The sequence below is a fragment of the Siniperca chuatsi genome, linkage group LG23 (assembly GCF_020085105.1).
Source record: "Siniperca chuatsi isolate FFG_IHB_CAS linkage group LG23, ASM2008510v1, whole genome shotgun sequence".
Lineage (NCBI taxonomy): Eukaryota > Metazoa > Chordata > Actinopteri > Centrarchiformes > Sinipercidae > Siniperca > Siniperca chuatsi.
This window is the reverse complement of record NC_058064.1, coordinates 10220071-10246900: the sequence shown is the minus strand read 5'-3', so window position 1 is coordinate 10246900 and position 26830 is coordinate 10220071. Positions and strand designations below refer to the sequence as shown.

Below are 26830 nucleotides of genomic sequence, written 5' to 3'. Positions count from 1 at the left end.
TTCCTAGGTCTTACATGGATAGTCCATGTAAGACCTAGGAAGAGTGTTTGTATGTTCACACTGAAAGTAAGAAAGGATTAAATTCCTTCAAAAAGAACCCCTGTCCAACTGACAGTTTTGAGAAAAGGAATCTAAACAGGCAGATTCACATGATTGCTGTAATTGTGATTCTAGTTTATCATTATCCTTCACTTTTGATGAGAGAGATGTGTAACTGCGATGTAAAAGCGTGAAAAATATATTGTTCCTCACAAATGCTTCCAGACTGAATGGTGGTGACTCACAGCCACTGCCATTATGGTGAAATGATCAACTGCCACAAATGACATGCATACTTATATATGTATATTCCCATCAGTACACTATAATTATGTGTATGTGTGTATGTATGGCTGTTGATTTAAAAAGACACTTGAATGTGTGGACATGTGGACACTGATGCGTGTGTCTTCTGTTGTGTGTCCCACCTGTGTGATCCGTGGGTGGGTGCACTTGCTGTTGATGCCGTTGTGCTCCAGCCACTGGTTCTCGGGGTGGGGGCAGTGTTGCTTGAGGGTGCAGCGGTTCTCTCCTTTACACCAAACACACCCAAACAGCGGATCTGCCTTCAGACACAAACCACAGCTTCCACGCTGGGCGTCGCACTTGTACAGATGGACTGTGCAGGAGGAAGAAGAAAACAGAGAGAAGGGAAAAGAAATAAGAGGGAAGGAAGGGAAGAAAGCAACGTAGAGGGAGAGAGAGAGTGGAGAATTCAAGTGAATAACCTTTGTACAGATGATTACAGAACAGCAAATGCATGCAAATTTATTTTGGGTAAAAGCCTCTAAAATGATGGATAAACACTTCAAAACACACAACAAACTAAAATGTGGATTGTTTCAATGTCTCTCTCAATGTCTGTCAGCTGCTGTTTGAATATGCGAACAACAAATTGAACATTTTGAGAGCATTCGTTATATCTTTGTCTCATTATCTCTCCATCTATCATCATCTACTCATCATATATTCCCTCTCCTTGAGTTTCGACACTGCTGCCTCTCACCTCTGCTAACCCACCACAGATTTAACATATCATCTCCATGGCAACAGGCCAGCCATTTTCTTTTTAATTGCCATTAGATGCATGTGTGATCTGTCCATCAAATGATTCCCTAGGACAGTTTCCTCCACAGGCAAACAAAGGCATGCAGAGGGAAGAGGAGGATTCTCTAGTTCAAGCATCTCCCTCTCTTTCTCTAACTTTTGTTGCTTCTTTGATTCTACACTTATGTTCAAGGATATGTTTTGAACTCCGTATTTGACTCAGACACACATGCACACAACTGCAAACACACACAAACACTGTACAAACTTTGCCTAACAGCACAGTGTCATGTTGGCATATCATCCACATTTTAACAATACGTTTCTTATGCCTGACTCCACTGCCTTTGGTTAAAATGAGTTGTTTTCCTGTCAGAGAACTACAACACCCAGCATGCTGCTGTTTTCCTGCCCCAGCATGGATTGCTCACAGTAGTGGATCGCCAGTGGCCAAACTGAATCAAGCTCAGCAGCTGAATGATGAATGCTTAAAAATTCAGCACTGAGCTGTCATTCCACATATACTGTGAGTAGATGAAGAGTTGGACAGAAAAAAAATGAGAGGCAGTGAAATATATCATATGCTACACCTATTTACTTTCCATAAATCCAGCCTGGAATAAAAATTTAGCTTTGCTTACTTAGATTCATAATTTCAGTTACACTGTTGTTATTATTGGTTATTTGTTAGCATTATTATGTTCAGCTGAATCCAAATATTTTTCCATTATTGCTCTCCTGAAATGTGTGCCAGTAACGCATATTGAATTGCTGAGATGAGAAAAATGAAATGAAGGGAGGAGAGAGGAAGTGGCGACAGAGATGGATAGATTGTCAAACTCCCAGAGAGGTGTTGACAGAGCAAATAAGAGCAGAAACTAAATAACAGCTGAAAAGAAATAATGTTTGAGAGGAGGCAAGAAAATGGAATTTAGAGAGTTGGGAAGAGACAGACAGACAACAGTGAAGTGCAGGAGAGACATACAGACAAATGGAGAGAGACAGGAGGGGAATGAGAGAAGGAAAGCGTAAGAGAGGATGTGTTAAAGTTAACCACTCTACACGGCAACATCAGGGGATGGATGCTGCACCTCAGCATACCACCCGCCTGTTGCCATGGAGACCGGCTCCAAGGGCAATAATGGGGAGGCAGTGGCTTTAATGTGTGTATGCGTCTGTGTGTGTGCAAAGTGAGAGTTTATGACTATGTCGACTTTATATGTGTGTGTGGTTTCTTATGATACTGTCAGTATCACACTATGGAAAGAGGTAATATGGATGTATGTATGTGTGTGTGTGTATGTGTGTGCGTGCATGTGTACACATGCTCGTGCCTATGTGCATGCTCACCTTTGTTGTGGGCAGGGTTGTCAATGCTGAAATCTCCGTTCCAGATGACTGTCAGCTCCACGGGAAGACTGCTCATCTCCATCCCATCATAGAAATACTATCACCATGGCAACCAGAGAGAGAAAGAGGGAGAGATGGGGAAGATCGTATAAGAGAGAGAGAGAGAGAAGCTACTTTAAACTGTCTATTATTTCTAAGTCCAAACGCCTCTGGTATCACAATACTCTTTTGAATGCAAAACGCATCATCAACAGGTGGCTGTAGACACGGTGAATACACACATGAACTCACACATACTGAATTCACAAACACGCACTGTACACACCAGAGAGCTTTCAAAGACATTATTTTTCATTCGGTTCTGTTACACTAGCAGCATGAAGGGTTGGTGCTAGAATCATAATTTTCCACTAAATTACAGTTTTCCTCCTTCACTGCTCAATCAGAGTACAATATTTGGATTGTACTGTGATTATACACATAAAATGCCATAGACATCTCTACACAAAGACACTGACACAGATATTCAGAGTGATGAAGATAGACAGGAAGATGAGATGTTATTGTATCAACAGATGATTAGCATCAAGACCAGCATAAAGCCTTTTTCATGCTAGTCTTTCATTGCTGTCAATGCATTATTCAGTCAGTGAATGGAGCATGATCGCAGGAATGGCTGTGTAGGAGAGAAGTCAGGCTCTTGTCTCATCTACCCACTGTCTAGCTAGAAAAGGAAAAACCCTCAGCTGGAATCAGTGTGTGCGCGTGTTGCTGGATGTGTGTGAGAGATTGAAAAAATATTATGGTCACTTTTATAGGAGAACTTTATAGAAATGGGGCGTTTTTTTATAGAGATTGTGTTGGTGTGTGGTGGTCAATGATGATATTCCACAGAAGCTGGCAAGTAAAACACACACACATGCACACACTCATCCTCACCGATGTGTTTTGACACTGCACTGAGGAGCTGTTAAAGCGCAGGGCAGGAACTCTGTGCTCGTTTCCTTGGATGGTCAGCAGACACTCATACCCCCTCTGTCCAGACTGGGGCTGGGGGAGGTTCTTTGCCCGTAGGGTGATCGGCTTTACCACGTTGACTGGAACCAGGATCCTATCTGCAGGCAGCAACTGTGGACACCCCTGGAAGAGAGACAAAAAGACAAGGAAGGATGGTGTGTAACTACAAGTCTTCTCACCAGGTTTAATGAATAGTTGCAATTAGATTAATGTTACTCGAGGAGATCCTGCAATGTCATTTTGCACCTGAGTGTTATTAGAAGTGTTATTAGAAGTGCAGTTTTCTTTTCACCTGAGGCACACAACTGAAGTACACAACTCTCTTTTTGAATTTGAATGGAATAATAGATAAATGTTAGGGAGACAACAAACTCTATTTGATTTCAACTTTCATAAATGTAAATCTGGCCCTTCATACGCCATACTTCATATGCAAAGGACCATTCAGGCGTAATAGTCAGCCAGGTTAAAATTGTACTGTAGCCTTACATCATGACATCATTTCAAATCTATGTACATGCTGATCAATCGGCCACCAATTTTGGCATCACAAATAAGTCAATTCATACTGGAATGCTGATCTAAAATTACCTCTGTGTGTGCTGAAATTTTGGACTACTTACAAATACCTTACCCAATAAAATTTACAAGCCTGAGCAATGCTTTATTATATTGTTAGTGATAACACAGTAAAGAGCTGTCTTTTAAAACTTGTTTTTTTTTTTTTTTTACTTTTGATGCCTGTATATTTTTGACATTACATTGATATGGGTTATGAAAATGATAATGAAAAGGTCAACATTTTCAATCAGTTAAATCTATTTGGAGACACTGAGGATGGTTATTAATTGCACCAGGAATATTCCAACAACATGACTGACATTTATCTTATCAGGTACAGTACCCAACAGTACTTACACAAACATTGGTTTAATTGAATGACATAGCTACTTCACTGTGTACTATTTTCAGTGTTTTAGTGCTTGTATTTTGATAGTTCGCGCTGGGTTGAGATCAGCTGAGTCTCTTGGTTAGACAGTCGTAGGACCTGCTCACATTGTGAGTGGAGGGCCAGCTCAAAATGTGCTCCACCGTCATTATCCACAGGATGGGAGCATAATGATACAATGAAACAGACACTTATACAGAAATTATATGAGCTCTCAGTTTGTATTTGTATGTTTAGCAGTTGTGTTCATGTTTTTGTTCATGAAGAAAAGATGTCACTGATGGATCAAAATAAGGTTGGTTTCTGCCTGTGCAGTAATTAGGCAAGAATAAATGGCAGAGAGAGAGAGAGAGAGAGAGAGAGAGAGAGAGAGAGAGAGAGAGAGAAAGGAGATGAGTCACTTAGCAATTGGAGGTCTAAAATTAACAGCCAATCAATTCAGGTGTGAGTAGCTGGCTAAATATAGAGCACCTATGCCTGAAAGATAAAGAGGAGAGGAAAGAGGAGGACGACAGGTGAGGAGAGGGGAAGAGATGGACACAAAAGAGAAAAGGAAAGACAGATAGAACAAGTGGAGAAAAAAAAATGGCATGAACAGGAAAGTGACTGACAAGCAGAAGTGAAAAGGTGAGGAGGTAAAGGAGGTAAAGGAGGGTAAAGATAGTAAATAGAGAACAGCACTTCCCTAAACTGTTTCATGTTTTCGCTGAAGAGTGGTGGATATAGAGAGAGCAAAATAGGCAAAATGAGAGAGAGGAACAACAAAAGAACAGACTGAAAGAGGCAAAAAAATACCATTAAGCATTTGCGACAGGGGGAGCTTTAGCATGTCAAAGAGTCAGAAGTAAAGAGGGTGAAAAGAAGGAGAGAAGATAAGGTGAACCCCCGCATGCATGGAGCTGGGGGGGGGAGTGAAGCATAGCACACGTTGAACTGGGTGATAACACTTGTTTGAAGTTCATTAAAAGCCACTTGATTGGGTTAGGCTGAGTGACTGACTGGGTGGCTGTGTGGTGAGAGAAAGGGGAGCGCTCTGTGACACTATTCACAAAGTCATTATAGATAAATGACAAACAGGGTGAGTGAGTTCACTGGTGGAGAGGAAGGAAGAGGTGGTGCATGCGTGTTTGCTCTTCCAAATCTCATTTTCCTAAGAACGAAGGGTCGTATTTAGAGAATGAAAATGAGTGGGAGAGCAAAGAGAGATGCAATCCATTTTTAATCACATCTTTTCCAGTTAATACACTTGAACAATAGGGACATTTGATCTGGTTTGTGGAAATGAAGGCATGGGAAGCATTGGAGTATGACTTAACACGGTGAGTAAAGCTGAATCTTGAAGATCTATACTGATAGTGGCTTATGATGATGAGGTGCACACACACATACACAGAGCTACACATCACAGCTAAAATGCACTGAAGTGTTTGAAACCCTAAACCCAAAAACTCTCCCCAAAACTACACTTTGTTGTACATGCAAGCAGATTCAAGGTTAACACACACTGACATGCGAGTGTATGCTCGCAAACATACACACACACATGCATGCAAACACATACAGGGAATAAACTAGAGCCTTCGAATCTCATTACAGTATAAGATAAACGCCACGTGTCTGAGCCAGACAGCATCTCTTGTATCATCTGCCTTTATGACAACATGTCATGAGATGGAAAACTTCAAAAAGCAAATTCCAACAGCTGCTGACTACACACATACACACTATTTCACCATGTCATTAACACCTTCCATAATTCTCTTTACAACACTGACAGTACTTGTTTTTTTGTTTTGCTCTCCAAATACCCATCCATGTAGTCTCAGGTAAATAATCTTACATAGTCACACATAAACACATTCTTTCACACATACACAAACACACACACTGGTTTATCCCATAAATTTAACTCATCTGCCCTGTAATTGTGAAGCAGGCTTCCCCAACTACTACAGATTGCACACACTCACACAAAAGCACACTGTCAACCTTGCTAGAATTACAAACTGTCATTCATCACGTCTGTTCAAAATCAGTAAAATCTTAATTCTCACCTTTTTAAGTTTTGTGACAGAAGGAACAGCAAAATATAAAAGCACGAAACAGATTCCTTATTTGCTTCAACAACAATGAAAAATTCATAATTTGGCAGGGAATCAAGCAAGCAAGTGTGTACGTGTCTTGTCTCCTACTTAGCTTTGATTTTTCTGTTTGTATATATACATACACACTCAGACACACTAATATAACACCGTGATCGTTGCCAGCAGTCCCTGAGGCCAAGTGGGCTTTCAGTGGTTTGGACAAACACATATGTATATGCTAGTTGGCTACTGATGCTGGTGATGTTGGCAGTGAAGCTCGCTGTCGCCCGTTAAGATTTATGTCAACATTAAGTTGATCTAATGTCAGTGCATTTATTTCCGCTCTTAACCCCCAACGACTGAAGTGCGATGAATAACAAAGGAGCAAATTGAAATCACATATACATGCACACTAACCACATCCTACATGTACACACCCTACACATCACTGTAAATATACACATACTGTAGCTGTGAGCCATCATACAGAATTTAAATTTACAACTCTTTGCTCCATCAGGCTCCATACTGTTGACTGCCTGACTCCTACCAGTCGGAGGAGGAAGAGAAGGAGAGTGGAGGCGATGAAGTGAGATATGGTAGTATGGTGATCATATAAAAATGTAAAATAAAAATAAAAGATTTGGTTTACTAAAATGTGTTTCTAAAAACATTTGAGGTGGGAAATATGCAATGCAGTAACAGAATCTTGATTCATTTTTGATCAGCACTGCCTAGTTTGACAGTTTGAGTTTCGTGAGCCTGGTGCCTTGCGCTTTACCAACCAATCAGATCAGCGAAACGTGTAACGTGTGACTTCAAATCTGGACCAGTAATGCTACTCTGTTAGTCATTTAATCAAACCCGCCCCATATTAGATAAATGGCTGTGATTGGCTTGACTGAATCCAGAACTGGTGGAAATCTGTTTGAATGAGAGAGGGACCAGACGTACCTGCCAGACCAAATGAAACATGAGCTTGGCAGATTCGTCTGATTCCCAGGCTAAATAATCTACAGACCTAAATGTTAACCGTTTTCATTGACACCTCTAGTGTTCTAGTTCTTTATGACAACCACTGACAGCATAATATGTGGATTATTTAGAGTAACAGAGAAACTGTTTCTGGAAAGAGATGTTGCTCTTGTTTTTTCAAATAAAATTTTTCTATGATGTGAGCACCATAAACAACTTTTCCTTTAACCCCATTATATTGGTGTGTAGGCAGATATCTTAAAAACCTGGACAAATTTATCCAAATCGATCTGAATGAGTAGTTACTAACAGAGGTAAGCGGGATGGAAGGGGTGAATATCTCCTCACAGTCCGCTAGCTGTCCATTCAGTGTGTGTGCGCTGAAGAAAAACTCTAGTGTTTGTACACAGCCCTGGCTCTGTAAATGGGAAACAAACAAAGTGGCTCGGACCAAGCCACACAACACTATTCCAGCCATGATTTGAGTGTCAGGTAACGTTTAATGACTTGCCCACGGACATTCAGCTTACTTTCTAGTTTGCCAAGATATGCTGTTGTTGTGATGTTTGCTATAGTAGCAGGAGAGTTGTGAGTGTCGCTGTCTGGAGCTGGTTTGCTGGCTCTGAGAAACCGTCTCGTCCTCTCTGGCTGTTAGCTTCGCAGCAGCAACTGTAGGAACAGTTCGCTAACCCACAACCTAGCTAACGTTAGTTACATTACTTGCTGTGTCATTGTTCATTGTTCGTGCAATATCATGGTATTTGTCATGGTATTGGATTTCTCCAGAATTACATACCCCACCTTTAATATATTTTTTCCTGGCTGAAGAAAGAGATAATTGGTCTGTCAGCAGGAGGCGAGAGAGACTACAAAGTACATTCTAGATGTGAGGCAGACTAGTTTATGCATGTGTTTGTGTCTTTGTGTGAAGATGTGAACTTCAGTGACAGTCCTACAGTCATGTAATCAAGAACTTACAATAGAAAGAGAAAAGTACCTGTCAATAGCATGACTCATCATAACCACGTAATAAGCCCTGACTTCTGAAAGCCAAGTTGGCGCCTCTTTTTTTCCTCTATATAATTATCCTTTATTCTTCCTCTCTCCATCAGTGACTCATTGTTTTCTCTGACCTCATCTCTGATTCTCTGTCATGCTCATGCTTTATCCCTCCTTCATTTATGTCTCTCTACACCCAGAATGTGTTGTTCGTCCTATCTAGCTCACTGACCCTTCTCATTTCTCTTATCAACTCCCTCTCACTGATTCTCTCTCCTCCTCTCTTTCCTGACTTCTTTTCTTCTGCGGGACCTACTTAGATCTGATAATTGGAGGCTGGTGGGAGGTGTGAAGGGTGGAGATAGGGAGAGTGACAGAGAGTAGGCAGCGGACTGGGAACTGTGAATGTAAAAGCCCTTGGCATAGTTTGAAGCAAGAAAGAAGGGAGGGTGGGCGAGAAAGAGAGAGAGGCCCATAATTATAGCAGTGTAAGGTGTGAAGATGAAATGGATCTTAAGTTTTCATAGAGTACACATACACACACACCTTGTGGTTACCAAGAGCTCCCCTTAACTGGCCTCTGTTTTATCATCTCCTACAGAGCCTCGGGCAAAGACACTCTCACTCTCTGTTCATCCTCTCTCCTTCCCTGCTGCTCCTCACCTTGTTTCTATCCAGCCATTTAGTCCACACCTTAAGTTTTTTTTCCCCCCAAATACCTCTCACTCTTTTCTCCTGCCATTTTTGGTCTCTCTCCCTGCATCTCTGTCCTTCCTCTTAAATGAACATTACAACTTGGGTTTTTCTTCACTAGTTTAGGCCATCATTTCTATTGGTTATGATAACATTCTACTCACTAAACTAACTGCTGAGATCTGAGAACATGGTGACATTGTCACAATGAAGTCTGACAAGGCAACAAACACAAGTTTTTAGATGATCAAACAAATAGTTTAGCCAGATTATCTAAACCACTTTATTTCAAGGTAAAACCAAATGTTAGAGCACCTGAAATGTCAATAATAATCCCTCATTACACAGGAAACCTGTTCACGTACAACTACAAGTTGTACATGTTTGTCTTCTAATAAGTTTACCTAACCTGGAGGTTTGTTTAAAATCCGGTTGTATGAAACCGTGTAGGATCCCTATGCTAGAGCAAAGCAATGGCATTATGAAGCTCTTCAATCTTTCACTTTCAATATCTTTTTTTTCCACCCCCCACCCAATTTTGTGTAATTTGCTTTCATTTTCAATTTCGACACATCCCTTTGGTCCTCACTCTGCAAATACCCAACTGACTCAGCAGTCAGAGCCTGTGTACAACATTGATTTGTCTATGAATCGAACCAAAGCTCTCTCTACCATTCCTGTCCAATATTGACAACTAACAGCTATTACTGCTGGCATTTAGCTTCTTTAATAAAATTATCTTGATCACTTGATCAATAACGTCCTGTTAAATAAACTCCCATGCATTGATCACCACAACACAGACAAGTAGTAACTAATGCAAGGATGCGCTAAGGGGTAGTGATATATATTCAGTAACGTTCATATTTTGGTGTGTTACCAGCTGAATAGATTAGGGAAATGCTTGGCAGCAGCTCAGGATATGAACATGCTGTGTAGCAGACAGGAGAAGAAGAAAGGGAAATATCCTCCTGTGGTTTTCATCAGACAAAGAGAACAGGAAGTGTCCTCAGTTTCAGTTGCTTGAGGTGAGGCTATTTGTGCGCTTTAGGGATGGGGGATGCAGTTAGAAAAAGTGATAAATATGCAGGTAAACAAACACTGCGTACTGGGTAAACAAGCACAGACTATTCATATAATCAATGCAACAGTAGTGGTCAGGAATAACTTTTGGCTATTTATTCAGTGTAACCAAATGAAACTGCTTGCATGTTCTTTGTCAGTGAGCCTCATCAGAATGGCTAAGTCCTTGAGATGTGTGGAGGGCAAACAGGGACGTGGCCTTGGTTAATGTGCCAACAGGCAAATGTCTCATCCGTGTGCCCATATCATTTCTGGCATGAATAAAAAGGCACCCACTGTACGCCCAGGCCTGGCTTTAACTCTGTCCTGCCATGCATACTAACAACAAGCTCAACCAGTAGGAAGATTTGCCTGGCCTCAATCATTAGCATAGTGTTAAGGGATTATTCAGATCACTGCCTGAAATCCTGTAATTGTAATAGTACACAAAAAGTCATCTGCAGCAGAAAAAGGCCATCCCATTTCACAGATCAAAGTTGACTTTTGTGAAATTTGGGAATGATTCTATGGATAGTTGTGCATGTGTCTGCATGTTCTTAAGCTTGTATGTGTGTTTGTCTAAGTTGTTAATTCAAAACGGCAACCAAAAATCTGGCAGCAAATACATGACCTTGGATTTGAGGGGTTAATTAAAAGCAAATTAAAAGTCATTAAGCCTGCAAAACACCTGCTTTTTCTGAAACAACACGTCAAAAAAGGGATGTCATTAATGTGCAAATATCAAATCCCCTTTGCTTATTTATGGTTTTCTTTTAGTCAGCAACACAATGGGAGAAGATTCACACTTTATTATCCAGAGTCAACATTGACCACCAGCCCCTGAGTTAATTGGAAAAGTAAACCTGCAAAGACTCAGGATTGGGTCTGACTAAGCAGAAGGTTCAAAAGGATAATGGAAACTACAGAAAAAGAAAATAATATCGTCTGTGCAGGTTGAATGGCTCGGGGGAAACATGGGTGGAATAACACAATTGAGAGCAGTCTGCTCATCAAAGGAGGCAATCTGGCTAAGCTTGTCCCTGCCCGTCGTGCAGCGTCTGCCAACCCAGACATGAGCACTAGTGATCTTCATCATAGCTCACCTCAGGCTAGGATTAACAGGCCACTAACTCCCTGTAAAAGCCTCCCCCTGAAAACTACCGTGATTTGGCAGGGTACAGACAGGGAAAAACTGTATTCAGGATACACATACACAAAAATCTAAATACATAGAAGCACGCTGGTACACGGACATACTATACCCACCAGCTCACACCAGAGGTTACACACATACATGGGCACATACCCAAACCTTCCTTACCTCCTTGCTCTACCCGGAAGGCCACCACTGTGGCAGTGACTCTTAATCAGAGTGAGACCTCTCTCATAGGATGGGGAGTGGGCGGGTTGGGGGCATCCACTGAATGTACCCCATCCAGTGAGTGGCTTGTCCTCTGCAGCAGAGCAGCCTAATTATGGTGGGCTCTGCTTCGACGGGAATAGAACTGGCTGCCAATACTATTGATAATTCACACAGACTAAGCTGTCGCAGGGAATAGGGATGGGCAAGAGGAAATGGCTCCGTTTTATTAGTTTCCACTGCTCTTTGATGTGCAGTCAAGAGCGAGACATGCCAAGAGACTCATGCCAGATGGAAGCACTACAGCTGAAAGGTGTCTCAATCCTTTTAACATAACTCTTTTTGCATGTGAAACCTAGAATGATAGCTATTAGTCTCATGTAGCCAAACATTTCCCCTCAATTTATTTCACCATGTTTTATTATTGAGCTGGCCCACTACGAAGAGGCTGGCTGGAGCTGGGCAGCATTAAAGACTATGGGGATTCTTGGACATTGTCTTAATGGGCAGTTTGATTGTCAACCCTCCATTAAGGGTTTCACTCTCCTAGCGGCACCTACGGGGGGGGGGGGGTTAAAATCAAGTAAACCACTTTTATTGCTAGCCTTGGCTTGGGACTCACCTCAGGCTTCTTGACTCGGCCCTCCTGGAAGGAACATGTGCGAGGGTCGTGGGTACAGTCATGCCTGTATTTACACCAGTGGCACTGGTAAGGACTACTCACACATGACAGACACCTGTATGGAGAGCAGAGGAGAGTGAAGAAGTGAATTAGCATTGAACAGCAGAAAATACACTTGAGAACAGAAGCTCAACATGCCTACTTACTTATGTATACAATACAATTTCCAACAGTTTAAGAATCAAGTTTTATCATCAACATGACCCTTCATATTGATAAAAAACTTGATTCTGATTCTGTTTAGGATTATGATAAGCTATCTGCTAGAGCGAAGTGGTCTTGAAAGCTATAAGTAGACATAGACTTACGACTTGTGCACGCTGCAATTGTAGAAAACAAAACTGGTATTTGCGAATGCCAGGCCTGTCTCCTTGGACTTGAGATAGAGCTGCACAATCTGGTGGTCACCTACAGAAAATAGATCATAGTCAAGATTAATAGTTTGATACGTAGAGGTAGAATGTTTTGTATTCAGGTAAAAAAAGAGGAGGAAAAAAAGAATGAGAACTAATACAAGCAAGAATTGCTTTTGTGTCAGAAGTCATTTATTGAATCCTTTAGTGACAGTTTCAATCAACTTTTGTAACAAATAGGAGAAACAAAGCAGTATTATAATGGTTGCATGCCACAGCTACTTTTCCAGCACTAGCAGACAATATTGTAGACACTTTTAAAAAGAACCCGTGCCTATATGATAATTTTATTCACTTGTTCACATATCCTTTTTCAGTGTCTAGTCACATTAGATTTTCCCATGAAGAAAAGATGACTGCACTGCTTTGAGCCACAGGTGCTCAGCCTGTTGCAGTGGTAAAGGCAGTATCTTTAGAGAGGGGGAGAGTAGAAGGGTTTTGTTGGGTTAAGTCTCCCTATCCCTGTTGCCTTACAAGAGACAATAAAAGTTGGTGCACACACATTTCCCTTGGGATGGAAAATTTTCTCCCGGAAAAGTCTTTGAGAGTGTCTTTGACAAGGTAAAGGGGGAAGAAGATGAAACAGAAACTATGTGTGTTTGTGTGTGGTGTGTGTAAGTGGGTGTGTGTATGCAAGCTTGCACCTCATCTGTATTTGGTGTGTCCTTTTGTCTGGCCCTAATGAAGGAGTTCATGTTTAATTCAACAGCACATCCACACATCTAACTGCTCTCTCGCTACACTACCTCTGTACCTCTCTCTCTCATATCCCCACTATCTCTACACACAGGTCTCTTTTCTTCCTTCCACACTGTGACTCCTTCTTCTCCCCCATGTCTCTCTCCATCTTTCTAACAAAGAAGGAATCATTCATCAATCACAGTAAAGCACCGCTGACAACGGATCTGTCCTAATTAGGCCACCTAAATGTTACGCTGAAGCCTGCTAACACTATCTATCCCTCCCTCTCGCCTCCCTCCATCCGTCGCTCTCCCTTCTTTTCTCTCTTTCAACCAAGCTTAGACTAATGAGTACTAGTAAAAATGGAAGATGAAAGGTTCAAATATAGGCAAAAATATTTTCTTCTACCTGAAACAGTAAAAGGATATAACCGTGTGCGTTTTCGGGTGTGGGAGAAAGGCAAAGCAAAAGATGGGGAGAAATGCTGTATGCTTCATTTGTGTGTGTCTGAGAGTACATATTTACACATCTACGTTTGCATGACTGCAGCATCCCCAGCTTTACATGTGGTTGACATGGCAAACATTAAACAAATGCTTAATTCCCCAAAGCACCCTCAGGCTCCTTGTCAGCCTTACATCTGTACATGTGTGCTGTCTATCGGTGGATTACTTTATTGCAGTGGTGCCATGTGCTTGTTCATGGCAGTGTATATGTGTGTGAAGCTTCTGTTCATGGGGGTGCACTGAATAAATGAAGGAAAATGTGAAGATTTGTGCATGTGTATAGCTGAGGCCTAAAAGGTCTCTCCAGCACTGTAATTTCATGATGGTCTGCTCACTTTAGCTCTCTGCACTTAAGACAATACTTATCCTATTTTTCTTTTTTTTTTTGGGGGGGGGGCTTTTTTTTGCCTCTATATTTTTTTATAGTGCAGCCGAAGACAGACAGGAAAAGGGATGACATGCAGCAAAGGGCCGCGGGCTGGATTTGAACCCCAGGCTGCTGTGGTAAGGACTCAGCCTTGGTACATGGGGCGCGCTTATCTAATGTTTGTTTTTTGGCGCCAATATCTACAAAACAATTAATAGATAACATTTTTGCAAGCGACACACAAGCAAGTGTTAATACCATATTCTTTAGAGCCATGACATCAACAGTGGTGGGGTCTAAAAAACATCAGTGAGAATTCCTTTGTGTGTAAATTGTGAGTATTATTGATGGACCACCATCTTTTTCTGTTCTATCTATATTCTCTTTTCATTCATTATTAATCTTTTTTTGTGGAAGTATGGAAGGAGATGGCATCTTCATTATCTCAACATGAGGACACAATGAGTGTTGGTGATGAAGGATTGCCTGCCTGGGGACAGGCCTTCCCACATGGGAGCTTTGTTCAATTAGACCAGGCTTAGCTTAAGAGCAGGGGAATTAGAGAGAGAGAAAAATTTATTTTCCCTTCTCTGTTTGTGGAATGAATATTTTCAGAAATATTTTAGCTGTTTGCCTCTTGAAACCAATGGAAACAGTGACACTGTCTGCGGGGACTGTGTAATCTCCAGGCATTAAATTAGCTGAAATACTGTAGTGAAAACACTTAGCTGTGCAGCTTGATATTCTCCTTTTTGCACTGGGGTTAACTGGGGTCCCATCACTCCCTCTGGAGCACATCCACTTTGAGGGAGGGTGGTAAATAAATCCCACAGCAGCCTAATAACTAATGTTCATTCAATTACTAAACATATCCTAGGGCAGTGCTCCAAGGCCCACTGAGTTACTGATGGCAACGAGAAAACAAAAATTCATAGAACACTCATAGCCCTAGGACTAGCATGCTTCTGACTGAATGGAAAACATCCAGATGAACATGTGCTTCCCTGACAGACATGTATGTTTGTATTCAACAGGTGCTCTAATGTTGATTACTAGTGCTAGATGCTGGCAATGGCTTTTTTTTTTTTTCTTAATATTACAGTACAAATAATGACATTTTGACAGGTTATCAGCAGGCTTCCTCCAGATTATCACAGGCTTTGATGTCATGTACACATTTGATGTTTACGATGCAAACATCAAATCAAATGCCAACACTGTGACATCCACCGCTGGCTAGTATGGAATAGTGCATTTCCTGATCTCAGTTTGTTGCTTTTTGGGCAAAAAGGTTGCAATAAGTCCACCCTTACCTTTGTCAACAATAATGCGTGGCATCTCTTTCTCTGCGGGGGAGGAGCATTTGATCCGGTTTCCCTCCACCAAGCCATTCATCTCAGCCAGGTCCTCAAAGGTGCAGTTGACACCTGCAGAAAGTTCTGGGACATTATGGGCCTCCAACACCAACTGTAGAGAGGGAAAGAAAAAGTGTGTTAAAAGACATCAGCTTTAAACTAAATATTCACCTCACAGTAATTGCATGGACTGTAATAAGAAATATAATACAAGAATATTGAAATGAGCTAATGAAAGTGATCAGTAGCTCTGATACTATGGTGAATCATAGCAAAATAAAACAAAGGTAGGGAGGATTCAGCTGTTTCAATGGATTCACATTCTTAACAGCACACATCACACAGTTAACATCATTCATCATTTAAAAATACTATTAATGAAGCATGACAAAGTGCATTTTATAATTGTGATCAGAGACTTAAAATCTGTGCCCCAACTGTTGTTATATGACTACAGGGCTCAGACTCCCACATCTGTGAGCACTTCAGATCAGTTTTGGAGCCAATATGTTCTTCAAATATGACTAACACAATATTGCTGATGGGAAGCACAGCTGCAAGTTCTGAGCACAGAAAAGATCCATCTGCAGGGTGGTCAGTGGCCAGAAAAGCCACTGGAGGACTCTTGAATGAGAGGTTAATATGTGAACAGGGATCAGATGCATCCTGCTCAGAAGTCCAAACAACATCAAAACACTATGATGCAGAAAGACATAGATTGAGTTAAAACTGAAATCAGTACCATCTTAATAGCCCATATCTGATGGCCACAAACACTACTAACTTCCTAGCCACCTCCCATAATGCTTTGTGGCATCCATGAGCTGTACGGAGAGGCAAAGTCCCTCCCCTTCTGGTGGATAACCATTGGATATTTTTTCGGAAAAAATATGTATGGTAGTCAAGAAAGTCGCAGTTTCTCATAAAATTGTTGAAGTATAAGACTGTGAAAATATGTAAATAGAAAGACTACACACCCGAAAGTCGTGCAAGTAGCATCATGACTTTCTCGCTCCACAAGCTACCCAGAGCTGCTAAAGCTACGATGCCTGTGTGTTGCGTACATGGATATATAAAGCACCGGATTTAGTCACATGATCTGATACATTTAGTCAATGTATCTTGCTTGTTCTTTTGCTTCCCGGCTGATAAAAGGACCAGGAGTCACTGGATAAAACACATCACGTAAGCTAATGTTACAAGGGACGACCATGTTGGTGTTGGTGATGTATATTGTGCGAGCGAGACATGTAGCTCATTGAGCGTTTTCACACAAAATTAAATGTTACTAAGACAAACTGCGACTTTCTTGACATGCAAAATTATCTTTTAAATTGACAAACATCGTATGTATAATTCGTGGCACAATTCAAACTGGATCAAAAAATTATTTGTCTCTCGCCATTGACTACTGTACATATTTTTCCAAAATAAGGTCCCATGGGGGACACCGGAAGGGGAGGGACTTCGTCTCTCTATGGATTTAACATTCCATCTTAATGTCCTGACTCTCTGGCTCAGCAAGAAAAATAAGTGTTTCTATGGTAGAAAGTGAAAGAAATGATAAAAGCGGAAAGTCAAGGTAAGTGGAAGGACGAGGAATTAGAAGAGATGGAACAAGCCAATTGAATGTAGATGGCTGAAACAAAGTGCAGGATGAAAAGAGACTATGGACAAGAGGATGACAGAAATAGCAGGAAGACTGAGGTGAAGAAGAATGGAGGAGAGCAGAAAAGTGCAGGCATACAGGCTGCTGGACAGGGAGGGAAAAGAGGACTCTCTGGGAAATAGAGAATGCAAATCTTCCCTCTTCATTTGAAAACGCTGTGTAAGCTCTCTCTGCACCTCAGCAAAAACTGTCTTCAGGTGGAGCAGGTGAAAAAAAACAAACACTGTCCTTGAATAAGAAGAGAAAAAAAGGGTTGTGGAGGCAGCTGGAGTGGGGTCAAGACCAAAATATACATATTGATGGAAAAGCATGTCTACAGTGGGCCTTGGTCTAGGCATTGATTTGAGGCACAGTCCATAGTACACTTGTGATGTGATGCTGAAAGCTGCCTCAGCGGCTGAGTAGGGCTGACCTGCGCTGTTTTTATATTGCTGCTTAATGAAACAACGGCGGTGTGGGTGTAAACAGATACACAGCTTCCCACATAAGATGGACAGTGCACGACTGGGCTTCTATCCTTACACATCCTCTCTCTCATTCGTTACCTCTCACCTTCTTCTTCTCTCACTTTAATTTATTTTTCCTTTTAAGGAGGGAATACAGCCAGACCTTGAGTTTCCTCAATTACATTTAAAGTAGTCACGGCCAAGCACAGCCACAGCAGGGCTGCATAAATATGAAAATAACCTATTCATGATAACAGAAATATCCTCCTCACATATGCACACACACACAAATGCCCTCCTGTAGTTTCCAAAACACCATATCTAATACAGAGGATATGTGATGACAGGCTGTTCATGTTGCCATGGTGGAAAAAAAGTCTTGCAGCTGCAAACGATTGGTGAGAATTTATTCAAAAACACATGACAGAAAAAATTATTTGACTTGACTTCATATCTACTTACATTTTCTATTCTAAAGCCCTGAAGTAGCCTACAAATGTTATTGCTGATATTATACTCTTACTTAACTTTAAGCATAATGTATTGTAATGTATAAAATCATACTCTATGTGAGCTGATATTGTGAGCTGTTTAATGAAAAATTTACAGCCATTTAACCAGAAATAAGAAATGCCACTGTAATTCAGCCATGTTCTTATTTGTGAGCTGTTAATTTTAGCTGTAGAGACAATTCCTCTCGAAGCTTATGGTGTAACAGAAGAAACCAAAGCGAGAATTAAATGTAAAAGAAAGTAATGGCTTGTTTCTTGGGGTCTTGGGTCTGATTTCAGCAGTGGAGTGTTTGTTTCTCTTGAGAATGCCTTGACTTATCTTTCCAAACAAATATTTAATAACACAAAGGTCAAGGAGGAGCCCCTGTCTGTCTGGCAGAAGCCTCTGCCCTGCAATCAGTTGGAGATGTGTGGCATAGCCTTTGGGTAAAGCCTGCTCGCTGGGAAAAGGTTAAACACTCTCTAAAGGCTCTCACACACACACACACTCACACAGCCCATGAATATCATTAGAGTGATGCAGAGGTGTACCTCAGAAAATCAGCACCTCTCATGTGACCCTCAGAGCAACATGGATGGAGAATAGTCATACAGGCTTGACCTTAGAAAATCATATCAGACATTTATGCACTTGGTCTCTGAGATTCAAAGCCATTTCTAAACCACCATTAAATAGGAAATGGGAATTGAAATGTGACATCACTTAACGTGGTTAAGGTCAGTGGGATTTTCATAGCATTTATTGTTGCAACCTTTAAAATAGGCTATCTTTCAACACACTACATTTGATAAAGAAAAACAGTAAGCCTTGGAAGATATAGAATAGCATGATGTGCTCAGAGAATGTCAATCTTCTCCTGAACCTGCAGTAAAATCACACACACCCAACAGGATAGACACATGTTACACACACATACACAGCCAATTAAAAACATTAAAAGCCACCTGTTCCTTTCCCAGTGAAAAATAATTGTCAAATCAGAATAGGCCTTTGGTGGGGGTGAAATCTGCAAGGAGCTAAAGTGAGGAAACAGCCACGGGTCTCTATTTGATTAATTTAACCCAAATGCAACCCAAGCCTAATCAGCTAAAAAAGCATAGTCATTAGAGGTTTGTATATAGCAATATAACCAACATTATCATGGTACAAATGATATGGCACCTGTAATTTATCACATACTCTCATAGCAGATATGAGTGCAAACAAAGACTCTGCTGAAAGGTAGAGAAAACTATGGAAAAACAACTACCCAACAAGTGTTTGTATTTCTCCAATTGCTGCAGAGACATGTTTTGTTGCAATGTATTACAGCTCCTTGCACACTAATCAATACACTTAAACAATCAAAAAACATTCAGACCCTTTAATCTGGCAGCTGTTTTAGAATGAAATGTCCAGGGGAAAAAGTGCTGCATTTAGTTGCCAACAATCACAATAAACACAGCTGAGCTAAACTGTGTGCTGTTAATGATTGTTGACATTTGTTGGGAGAGCATTCCACTGGATGGGACTGTAAGTTCTGAGGTCAGGATTTGAAGGATGCATGTTGGCAGGCAGTAAAATGATGTAAAGCGGGATTATAGAGTTAACACTGGCTACTAATCAGTATCTAGAGCGTAATTACATCGCATTACATATTACGCTTGAGTGTGTGATATTGTCAATCTGCCAGACAAGATTTTCTCACTGTTTACTGCAATATGGCTCACTAAAAGAAATGCTTGCTAAAGCACTTTTTCCTTATTTAACAAAAAATACATTGAATCACTTAAAATTTGACCACATTTTATCCTTCAAATGGCACAAGAAAGGAGTATAGTAAAAAAATAATGACAACTAGTATCTCTATCAGGACATTTGAAAAGAAAATCAGCACTGGAAATGTAGGATAGATAACAAATATGTAACTGCATGAGTGGAAATTTATGATATGGTAAACACTGTGCACAACCTTTAGAAAACAGGTCATTGTTTCTTTTTTACAGATGAGTAGTAGTGTGTTTCTATCCACTCACCGTGACGCTAAACTGGGACACTGAGATGTTGTTTGGGTGGACACTGAGACGCACACACTGCTTGATGTCTGATGCAAAGCGACGGGGCTCTGATGAGCGCTCGCATTTCTCCTTTCTGGTGCACCTGGAAAAAACACAAGACAGGGGGTGTTATTCACGGATGACAAATGAAAATACACACACATACACGAATCTAGTAACCTGACCAGGGCTTACCCCTCTCCACCTGTTGGCACCTGGGAAAAAGAGAATGTATCGCCCCTCCCTGACAGACGGAGTTAGACACATTTATCATATTTCCTCTCTGGCAGTGTACCAGCTACAGTGGCCAGTGAAAGGAAACCTAGTCTCCAAGGGGTGGGAGCAGTGGCATTTAAAACAATGGTTGCTCTATATGTGGAAGTGGAGCCGGTCCATTGGGAAAGAGGTAGGCCTTGTCTTTGTAATGCTGTCTTAATGACTGGCATTCATGGGCAATGCCAAGTGCAGGTGGAGATATGGATGTTGGTGGGGGGCAGGGATGGATTCCTCCGCCTCTTAATACCTTCACCACACCAGGTGGTCTAATCCAGACCATTACAGTGGTTTGGATAGTTGGAGGACTGGACCCTTTGTGTTATACGAGGAATTTACTGGCTCCTGTTCCAAACACTATCCCTTGACATATCGCAGGGTAACTCCCCATAGTTTGAACATCTAAATGAGTTTGTAAGTGAGGTTGTAATGTGAACTGCAATTCATTCCCACCAAACACTTGCAGCGGAAAGTTTATAAATTAAAGATTACAGTGGAAGTGGCTGACAAAACACTGATGAAGCTTGAAGTTGTTAATAAATGTATGTTTGGTGAGGAATTCTGTGAGAAACAAATGGCCCGAATTACGATATAACCTCAACCTTCTACTCTTCTCCACATACACACACCCACACCCTCTTGTTCTCATCTAATCCCCTCATAAACTTATGCAAGTCCCCTACTGATTTAGACAAAAACTTGCTGTGCAATTAACAACCTGGCAAAGCCACAGAGTGCCCTAAAACTCCTTTAGGGAAAGAAAAGAATGAAAAGAAAGGAAGGTCGTAATGAATGAAAGAAAGACTTTCGAGGTGTTTGACGTCTGAGATACAGTAATACCTTATGCAGAAAGAAGCGTTTTATCCTGAATTGGAGAGATTGAGGGAGGGTGGGTTTTGACCTGACATGAGTATTGTAAAGTTAAGCGGCCTAACGTGCCGCAAAGAAGACAGACATAAAGAAAAAGAAAAGAAATAATCTGTTTGAGAGAGGAAGAGAACAGGAGGAGGGGTAAATAGTGCAGGAGAGAGAGAGTGGAAAAGAAAGCAAAAGAGAAGCAAGATTTAAAAGGAAGGCAACCATTGTTGGCTTTCTGTGAAGCTTTCACTGCTAAGCTGGTTTGAGTAGGGGTTTAATCGCTTCGGGTTCCTTTGTGCTTCTCTATCACTCCTGTCTGTTCCTCCTTTTCTAGCACTGATTTAATAAGACCACATCATATAAGTACCCCCAGGCAAACAACACACACAGAAACCCACAAATGCACACTTTCACCTACATACATATAAACATATACATTCAGTTTTCTTCCTTGCATACCCACAGATCTGTTGTTTACACCCATGGAAGAATAACACTCTAAAAAGATGCTTAGCAGGACATTTGTGTGTACATGCTTGCCTTGTATGTGTTTTTTTCTGTGAGTGTTTGTATAATGATGTTTTTCTTTGTGCTTGTTCTTTGACAGTGACACTGTTTTGGTAGAAAAACCTAAAATTTCATCCCAAAAAGACTAGCAGTAATGCATTATTAGCGTTTACTGCCACAATCTCTGTAAGTGAATCATCACTATGACTGACTGAATCATTACAATTGACTAATACATGGGTGAATAGAGGTTTATACCATTCAATAACTCTCTCTCTCTCTCAAACACACAAATACACACAGTAAATATACATTTATTTGCTATTTTCTCTCTATATATATTGTTATAGTAAGACATTGATAAAAATATGGACACTGATAAGAGTAAATTAAATTTAAGCACCTAATAAAAGGAATAAGGCACCAAGTTACCCTCAGATTAGCTTCAATCAAATGTTGTCATACAAGACCAATAATGTGTCTAGGGAGAGCGAAAAGTCCCCAGTCACGAACTAACATTTCTCAACTTACAATCTTTGTTTACAATGTGTAATGCTATTAATTCTAAATCACTGGTAATTTTTCCACCATTTCATTTGAGTGTCCAAATGACAAATGAAAAAAACTGTATCCATGGCATGTACACTACTTCCTGCTAACAATCCCACAATGCAATGTGCTGCATTTTATAGATGCAAAAATGACTGTTGAGCAACATTACACCTGTCAGTGATGATGCAAAATGATGATGATAAATGTCTGGAATCTCAATTTGTTGCTCACTATTGAGTAAACACGGGAGGGATTTTGGACACAGCCCCAGTTTCACTTTGGCTATCCATATGGCCCAGGTTTATGATATCATCTCTGTGAGATGCTAGCTGCTGTAAATAACAGGACTGAGGAATGTAAGGATGATGATGCAGGGAAACAGTGCAACCCAAAGAATCAGAGTAAACAAGACATGCTGCAAAGACTTGTTAATGTCGATCTCACTGCTTTTAGATTAGGTTTTTGTGCGTGCGACTCAATGTACAGTGATTATGAGAAATAATTACTTCTGCAGATTTGCAGCCCTAAAGTTTATCATCTGCGTTTTATAATGTATCATAATATGGTTACAAGCCAAAAAGACATAATGAGACAGTGTGAGTTGATGAGTGCAACAACTAGACCTGACATAACTGGACTGGGGCCTGTTAATACATTATCATTAGAGAGGGTATATCCCTTGCTCTAAGAAGTGGACAGGATGCAATTTGTTTTGCTTGTTATGCAAATGTACAGTGAACATGGACTTTGTCATTTAAAAACACCCTTGCTCAACTGCAACAAAAAACATTAATCTGAAGAAAAGAGCGGTGATCGCGAACCCTTATGGATTAATTTCCAGTGTGTGGCTTGAGTGTGTGTCTATGTTTGTCTATGTTTGTTCTGCCATACTATCCCAGATTCTACAAAAAGGCATCTTGTATTGTACTTAATTTAAGTGGTAATCTTTTGGATTATGATATTAAAAAACACAGCATTTGAGATATGCTAGTATTTTGTACCAATAGCCAACTGGATGTATTTGCATTCTGTAACTGCTCTTTTATGTTAGTTTCAATTGGTGTGTGCAGGTCCACCATTCCCTGTGTGTATGCAACCCACAGAAAATACCTTCTAAATAATGACTACATGTAGATTTACTTTACAACCTACCCACTTTCAGTGTATCAATTCTGAATATCAACAATGATTATGTATCATGATCCTCGTATGAACGCAGGTGGAGCCTTCTAGCCTGACATGATGTTTGCAATGCCAGCTTTTACTGTATACATTTTACTTTACTTCACAGACTTTAAAAAGACTCTAAAATGTCATATTAGTTATAAATAGAGGTGGTAGTGCAAGCCAGTGAATTGTATTACAAGTACCCGAATAGCCTCTGTTTATCTATGGAGATGTCATATATAGCCCTGCAGGGACTGTAAGTTTCATCTCTCTCTGAGTCAGAAGGTCACAGACTTGCTGGGCAAGATGAAACAGCCAACAGGTCGAATTATTAACTTTCACATCCCAGACACAGACCATGCAGGGACTGTGACTCAGCGCAAGAGGGAGGCTTTGTCTTCTCTCTGCATCTCTCTACCTCCCTACGGGTTGACAATGGAACTGCTGCAAAAAATGCAGTGTTTTATCATTCAGCTCAATGAGATGCAGTGCAGAGTTCCTCCACAGAGGGCTACACCAACAAAATACAACATATTTCAGTGAAAAAATGGTCCTGAGTCAACTTTTTCTGTGTTGCAATGCAACATTGAGATCATACAGTTTGGCTCAAACAAGGATGAATGTTGTGGTTTGGCATTTGAGAAGCCTTCAAACTGGACTTTCTAGTTTGTATTTCATCTTCAAAATGTACATGCCAATGCAAGCCCTTGCATAGTTTCAAACACTTCTTCAATCACTGACACTACTTTTATGTGATTTCTTTCCTGAAATACCAGCAAATTTCTATTTATTCTGTTGTATTTACTGGAAGAAAACCCTACTGAGATGCTAGTGGGTGACACCAGCTAACATATATGCTTTTCTTTAAGAAGTGGTATTGCATCCTGACTGAATCTCTCACCAATGTGTCAAACATGTACACATATTGATTTAGATTAACCCAAATGTCCACACCACTGTGAAGGGGAATTTATGTAGCTGCTCTGGCTGATTTGGGGCTTCAGTGAAAGGATATTGAAGATAATGCCGAACATGGTTAAGCTGATGTAAGAGGTATTATCAGAGCAAAGCACTGGATAATTGTTTTCAATTACTATCCAGACAGACCTTGAAAGAAAAAAAGATTGGATCGTTTGTAACAATATGAAACAATCCCACCCTTTGTAAACATCAAAGAATAGACCATTTAGAGAACCCCAGAAATCAAAGCGATTTAGATTTCAAATACCAGTCATAAAACGCCTGACTGGGGCTATCTTTTTTCTGGAGAATTAGATGTCCAACATCTATTCATTTGGTTGGTAAACACTGCTGTCGTGCAGAGCTGTTTGACTGACTGGCAATGACACATTATGAGAGAGCGAGCTGAAAGGATTAGATTGGCCCTGAATGGAAACTAATCTGCACTCGTGTTTCTCCCAGCCTTTGATAAGGTGACACAATTAGAGTGAGAGTAAGAAGAGGGCAGAGAAGGATTTTTAGCCCCGGCAATTGTTGCTGATGAGGCTGTCACGGCCATTCAAAACTAGATGGTCTCGTAGATTTCATCACACAATATTTATAAGTTATCCCTTTTGACGATTTAATAGACTACAATGTTTAGAATACAAGATGATCATATTATTCTGCAAGCCCTCTAAAATGACCATCTTCAAAAAGGTAACCGTTAACTTAAAAAAGGAACATCATTGACAAGCACTCATTCTTTGATTGATAGTTTGGGTTTGAAATGTGCACCAGCATAATGGGACATATCCTGTAAATGATTGAAAACTACATAAAAAGAACAGGGAGAATAAAGTGAACTCAAAGAGCAGAACTTTCACATGTTCAGGTAACTGCAAAAACAGAGTAACACCAACATCTAAAAAGAGAAACTTTAGAAAGAGTTATCATGTTCACTGTTCAATGTCATGGCAACAAAAAATAAACACAATGGCCAAAGTCAGTATTAAACATACAGTATTCTTTGGTATTTTGAAGGAATGTGGACAAAGTATAATTTCAGGCTATAATTCCCTTGTGGCTGAAACTAGTCGAGTATCTGTGGGGCGCAGGTTGCAGGGCTCAGGGGAGCGTAGAGAGAGAATATACTAAAGAGAGGGTGCAGATGTATCTGGCCATGTGAGACTTCAGGTGTAATGCATATCTAATGTGAGGCATGGAGAAGGTCAAGCAGGCTGGGAAATGAAAGCTATTAAATTCTCACAAAGCTAAGATCCAGCCATCCTCAGCTCTATCAAATGCTCATGTCACTGGAGGAAACAAACAAACATACACACATGCACACACACATACAGTATACACAAGTATCAGACACATAAGTGGTCAACAAGTATATACATGTATATATACACTAAGATACAAAATCTTATACATGCATGCATATTCCTGTACACAAACAAACAAAAAAAAAAACTCTCCTGCAGTGAAATTACAAGACTAGTATTTGTTGTATACTACACAACTGTGTTTCTGGCTTTCCAGCGTTGTTTGTGGTAAATCAGTGTACAACAAATAGGTACATCTATCTACTCTGGTACTCTGTAGTCCAACTAAAACGCAATTACCATACTATCCACGCATCAGACACTATATTGAATCCTATACATACTAATAGCCTGAGGCTGTATAAGGTACTGTAAGGCAGGAGCTGTGTCACAGAGGTTCAGTCAAATCACACACATCTACGTTCAGCCTGGCTAAGCTACATCCTCTCACTCGTACATGACCACGAACACACATAAACACAGCTGAACACACACAAACTCACACACAGAAGTTAGCGTGCCTCCCTGTGCTATCATTAAGAGTGGTCCATAGAGCAGAAATCCACATGGAGGGGCCGGTAGGAGAGTCATTACCTGGCCCACTGGCCATGACCCTGTTACTCCCGTTTGTGGACACACACACACACACACACACACAATCTGTGTCTCTCATATAAGCCCATACCCAAAGACATAGAAATTGCAGAGTGACTGCCCCCAAGTTTAGAAATCTCTGAGCCATCCCCTTTACGTACTAGCAAAGCAAGAACACCAGCTGAGCGGAAAATTACACAGGAACACTGCTGTTGAGAGTTTGCACAGGTAGCCATACAGTATGAGATCTCTTAAAAAATGTATATATGAAAAACAGAGTGAGGCAGGTAGAGAGCCTGATTTTGTCCATAAACATTTGAATAAAATTAAGGTTATTATCACTTATTACTCCCAACAACCTCCATA

At 40.6% G+C, this 26830-nt stretch overlaps 1 protein-coding gene across 5 annotated transcripts in view; it reads right to left on the bottom strand.

Annotated features, from left to right (window-relative positions):
• Window positions 1–26830, bottom strand: part of plxna4 (plexin A4) — a 240005-nt gene that overhangs the window by 48755 nt on the left and 164420 nt on the right. For 4 of the 5 annotated variants that reach the window (XM_044185778.1, XM_044185780.1, XM_044185777.1 and 1 more), the window contains exons 6-12: window positions 20223–20346; window positions 15538–15691; window positions 12566–12665; window positions 12198–12312; window positions 3376–3576; window positions 2437–2533; window positions 468–658 (exon numbers count right to left, since the gene is read on the bottom strand). In XM_044185778.1, coding sequence (XP_044041713.1) covers window positions 468–658; window positions 2437–2533; window positions 3376–3576; window positions 12198–12312; window positions 12566–12665; window positions 15538–15691; window positions 20223–20346 — 982 coding nt within the window. The other variant, XM_044185781.1, reaches the window with a different exon arrangement.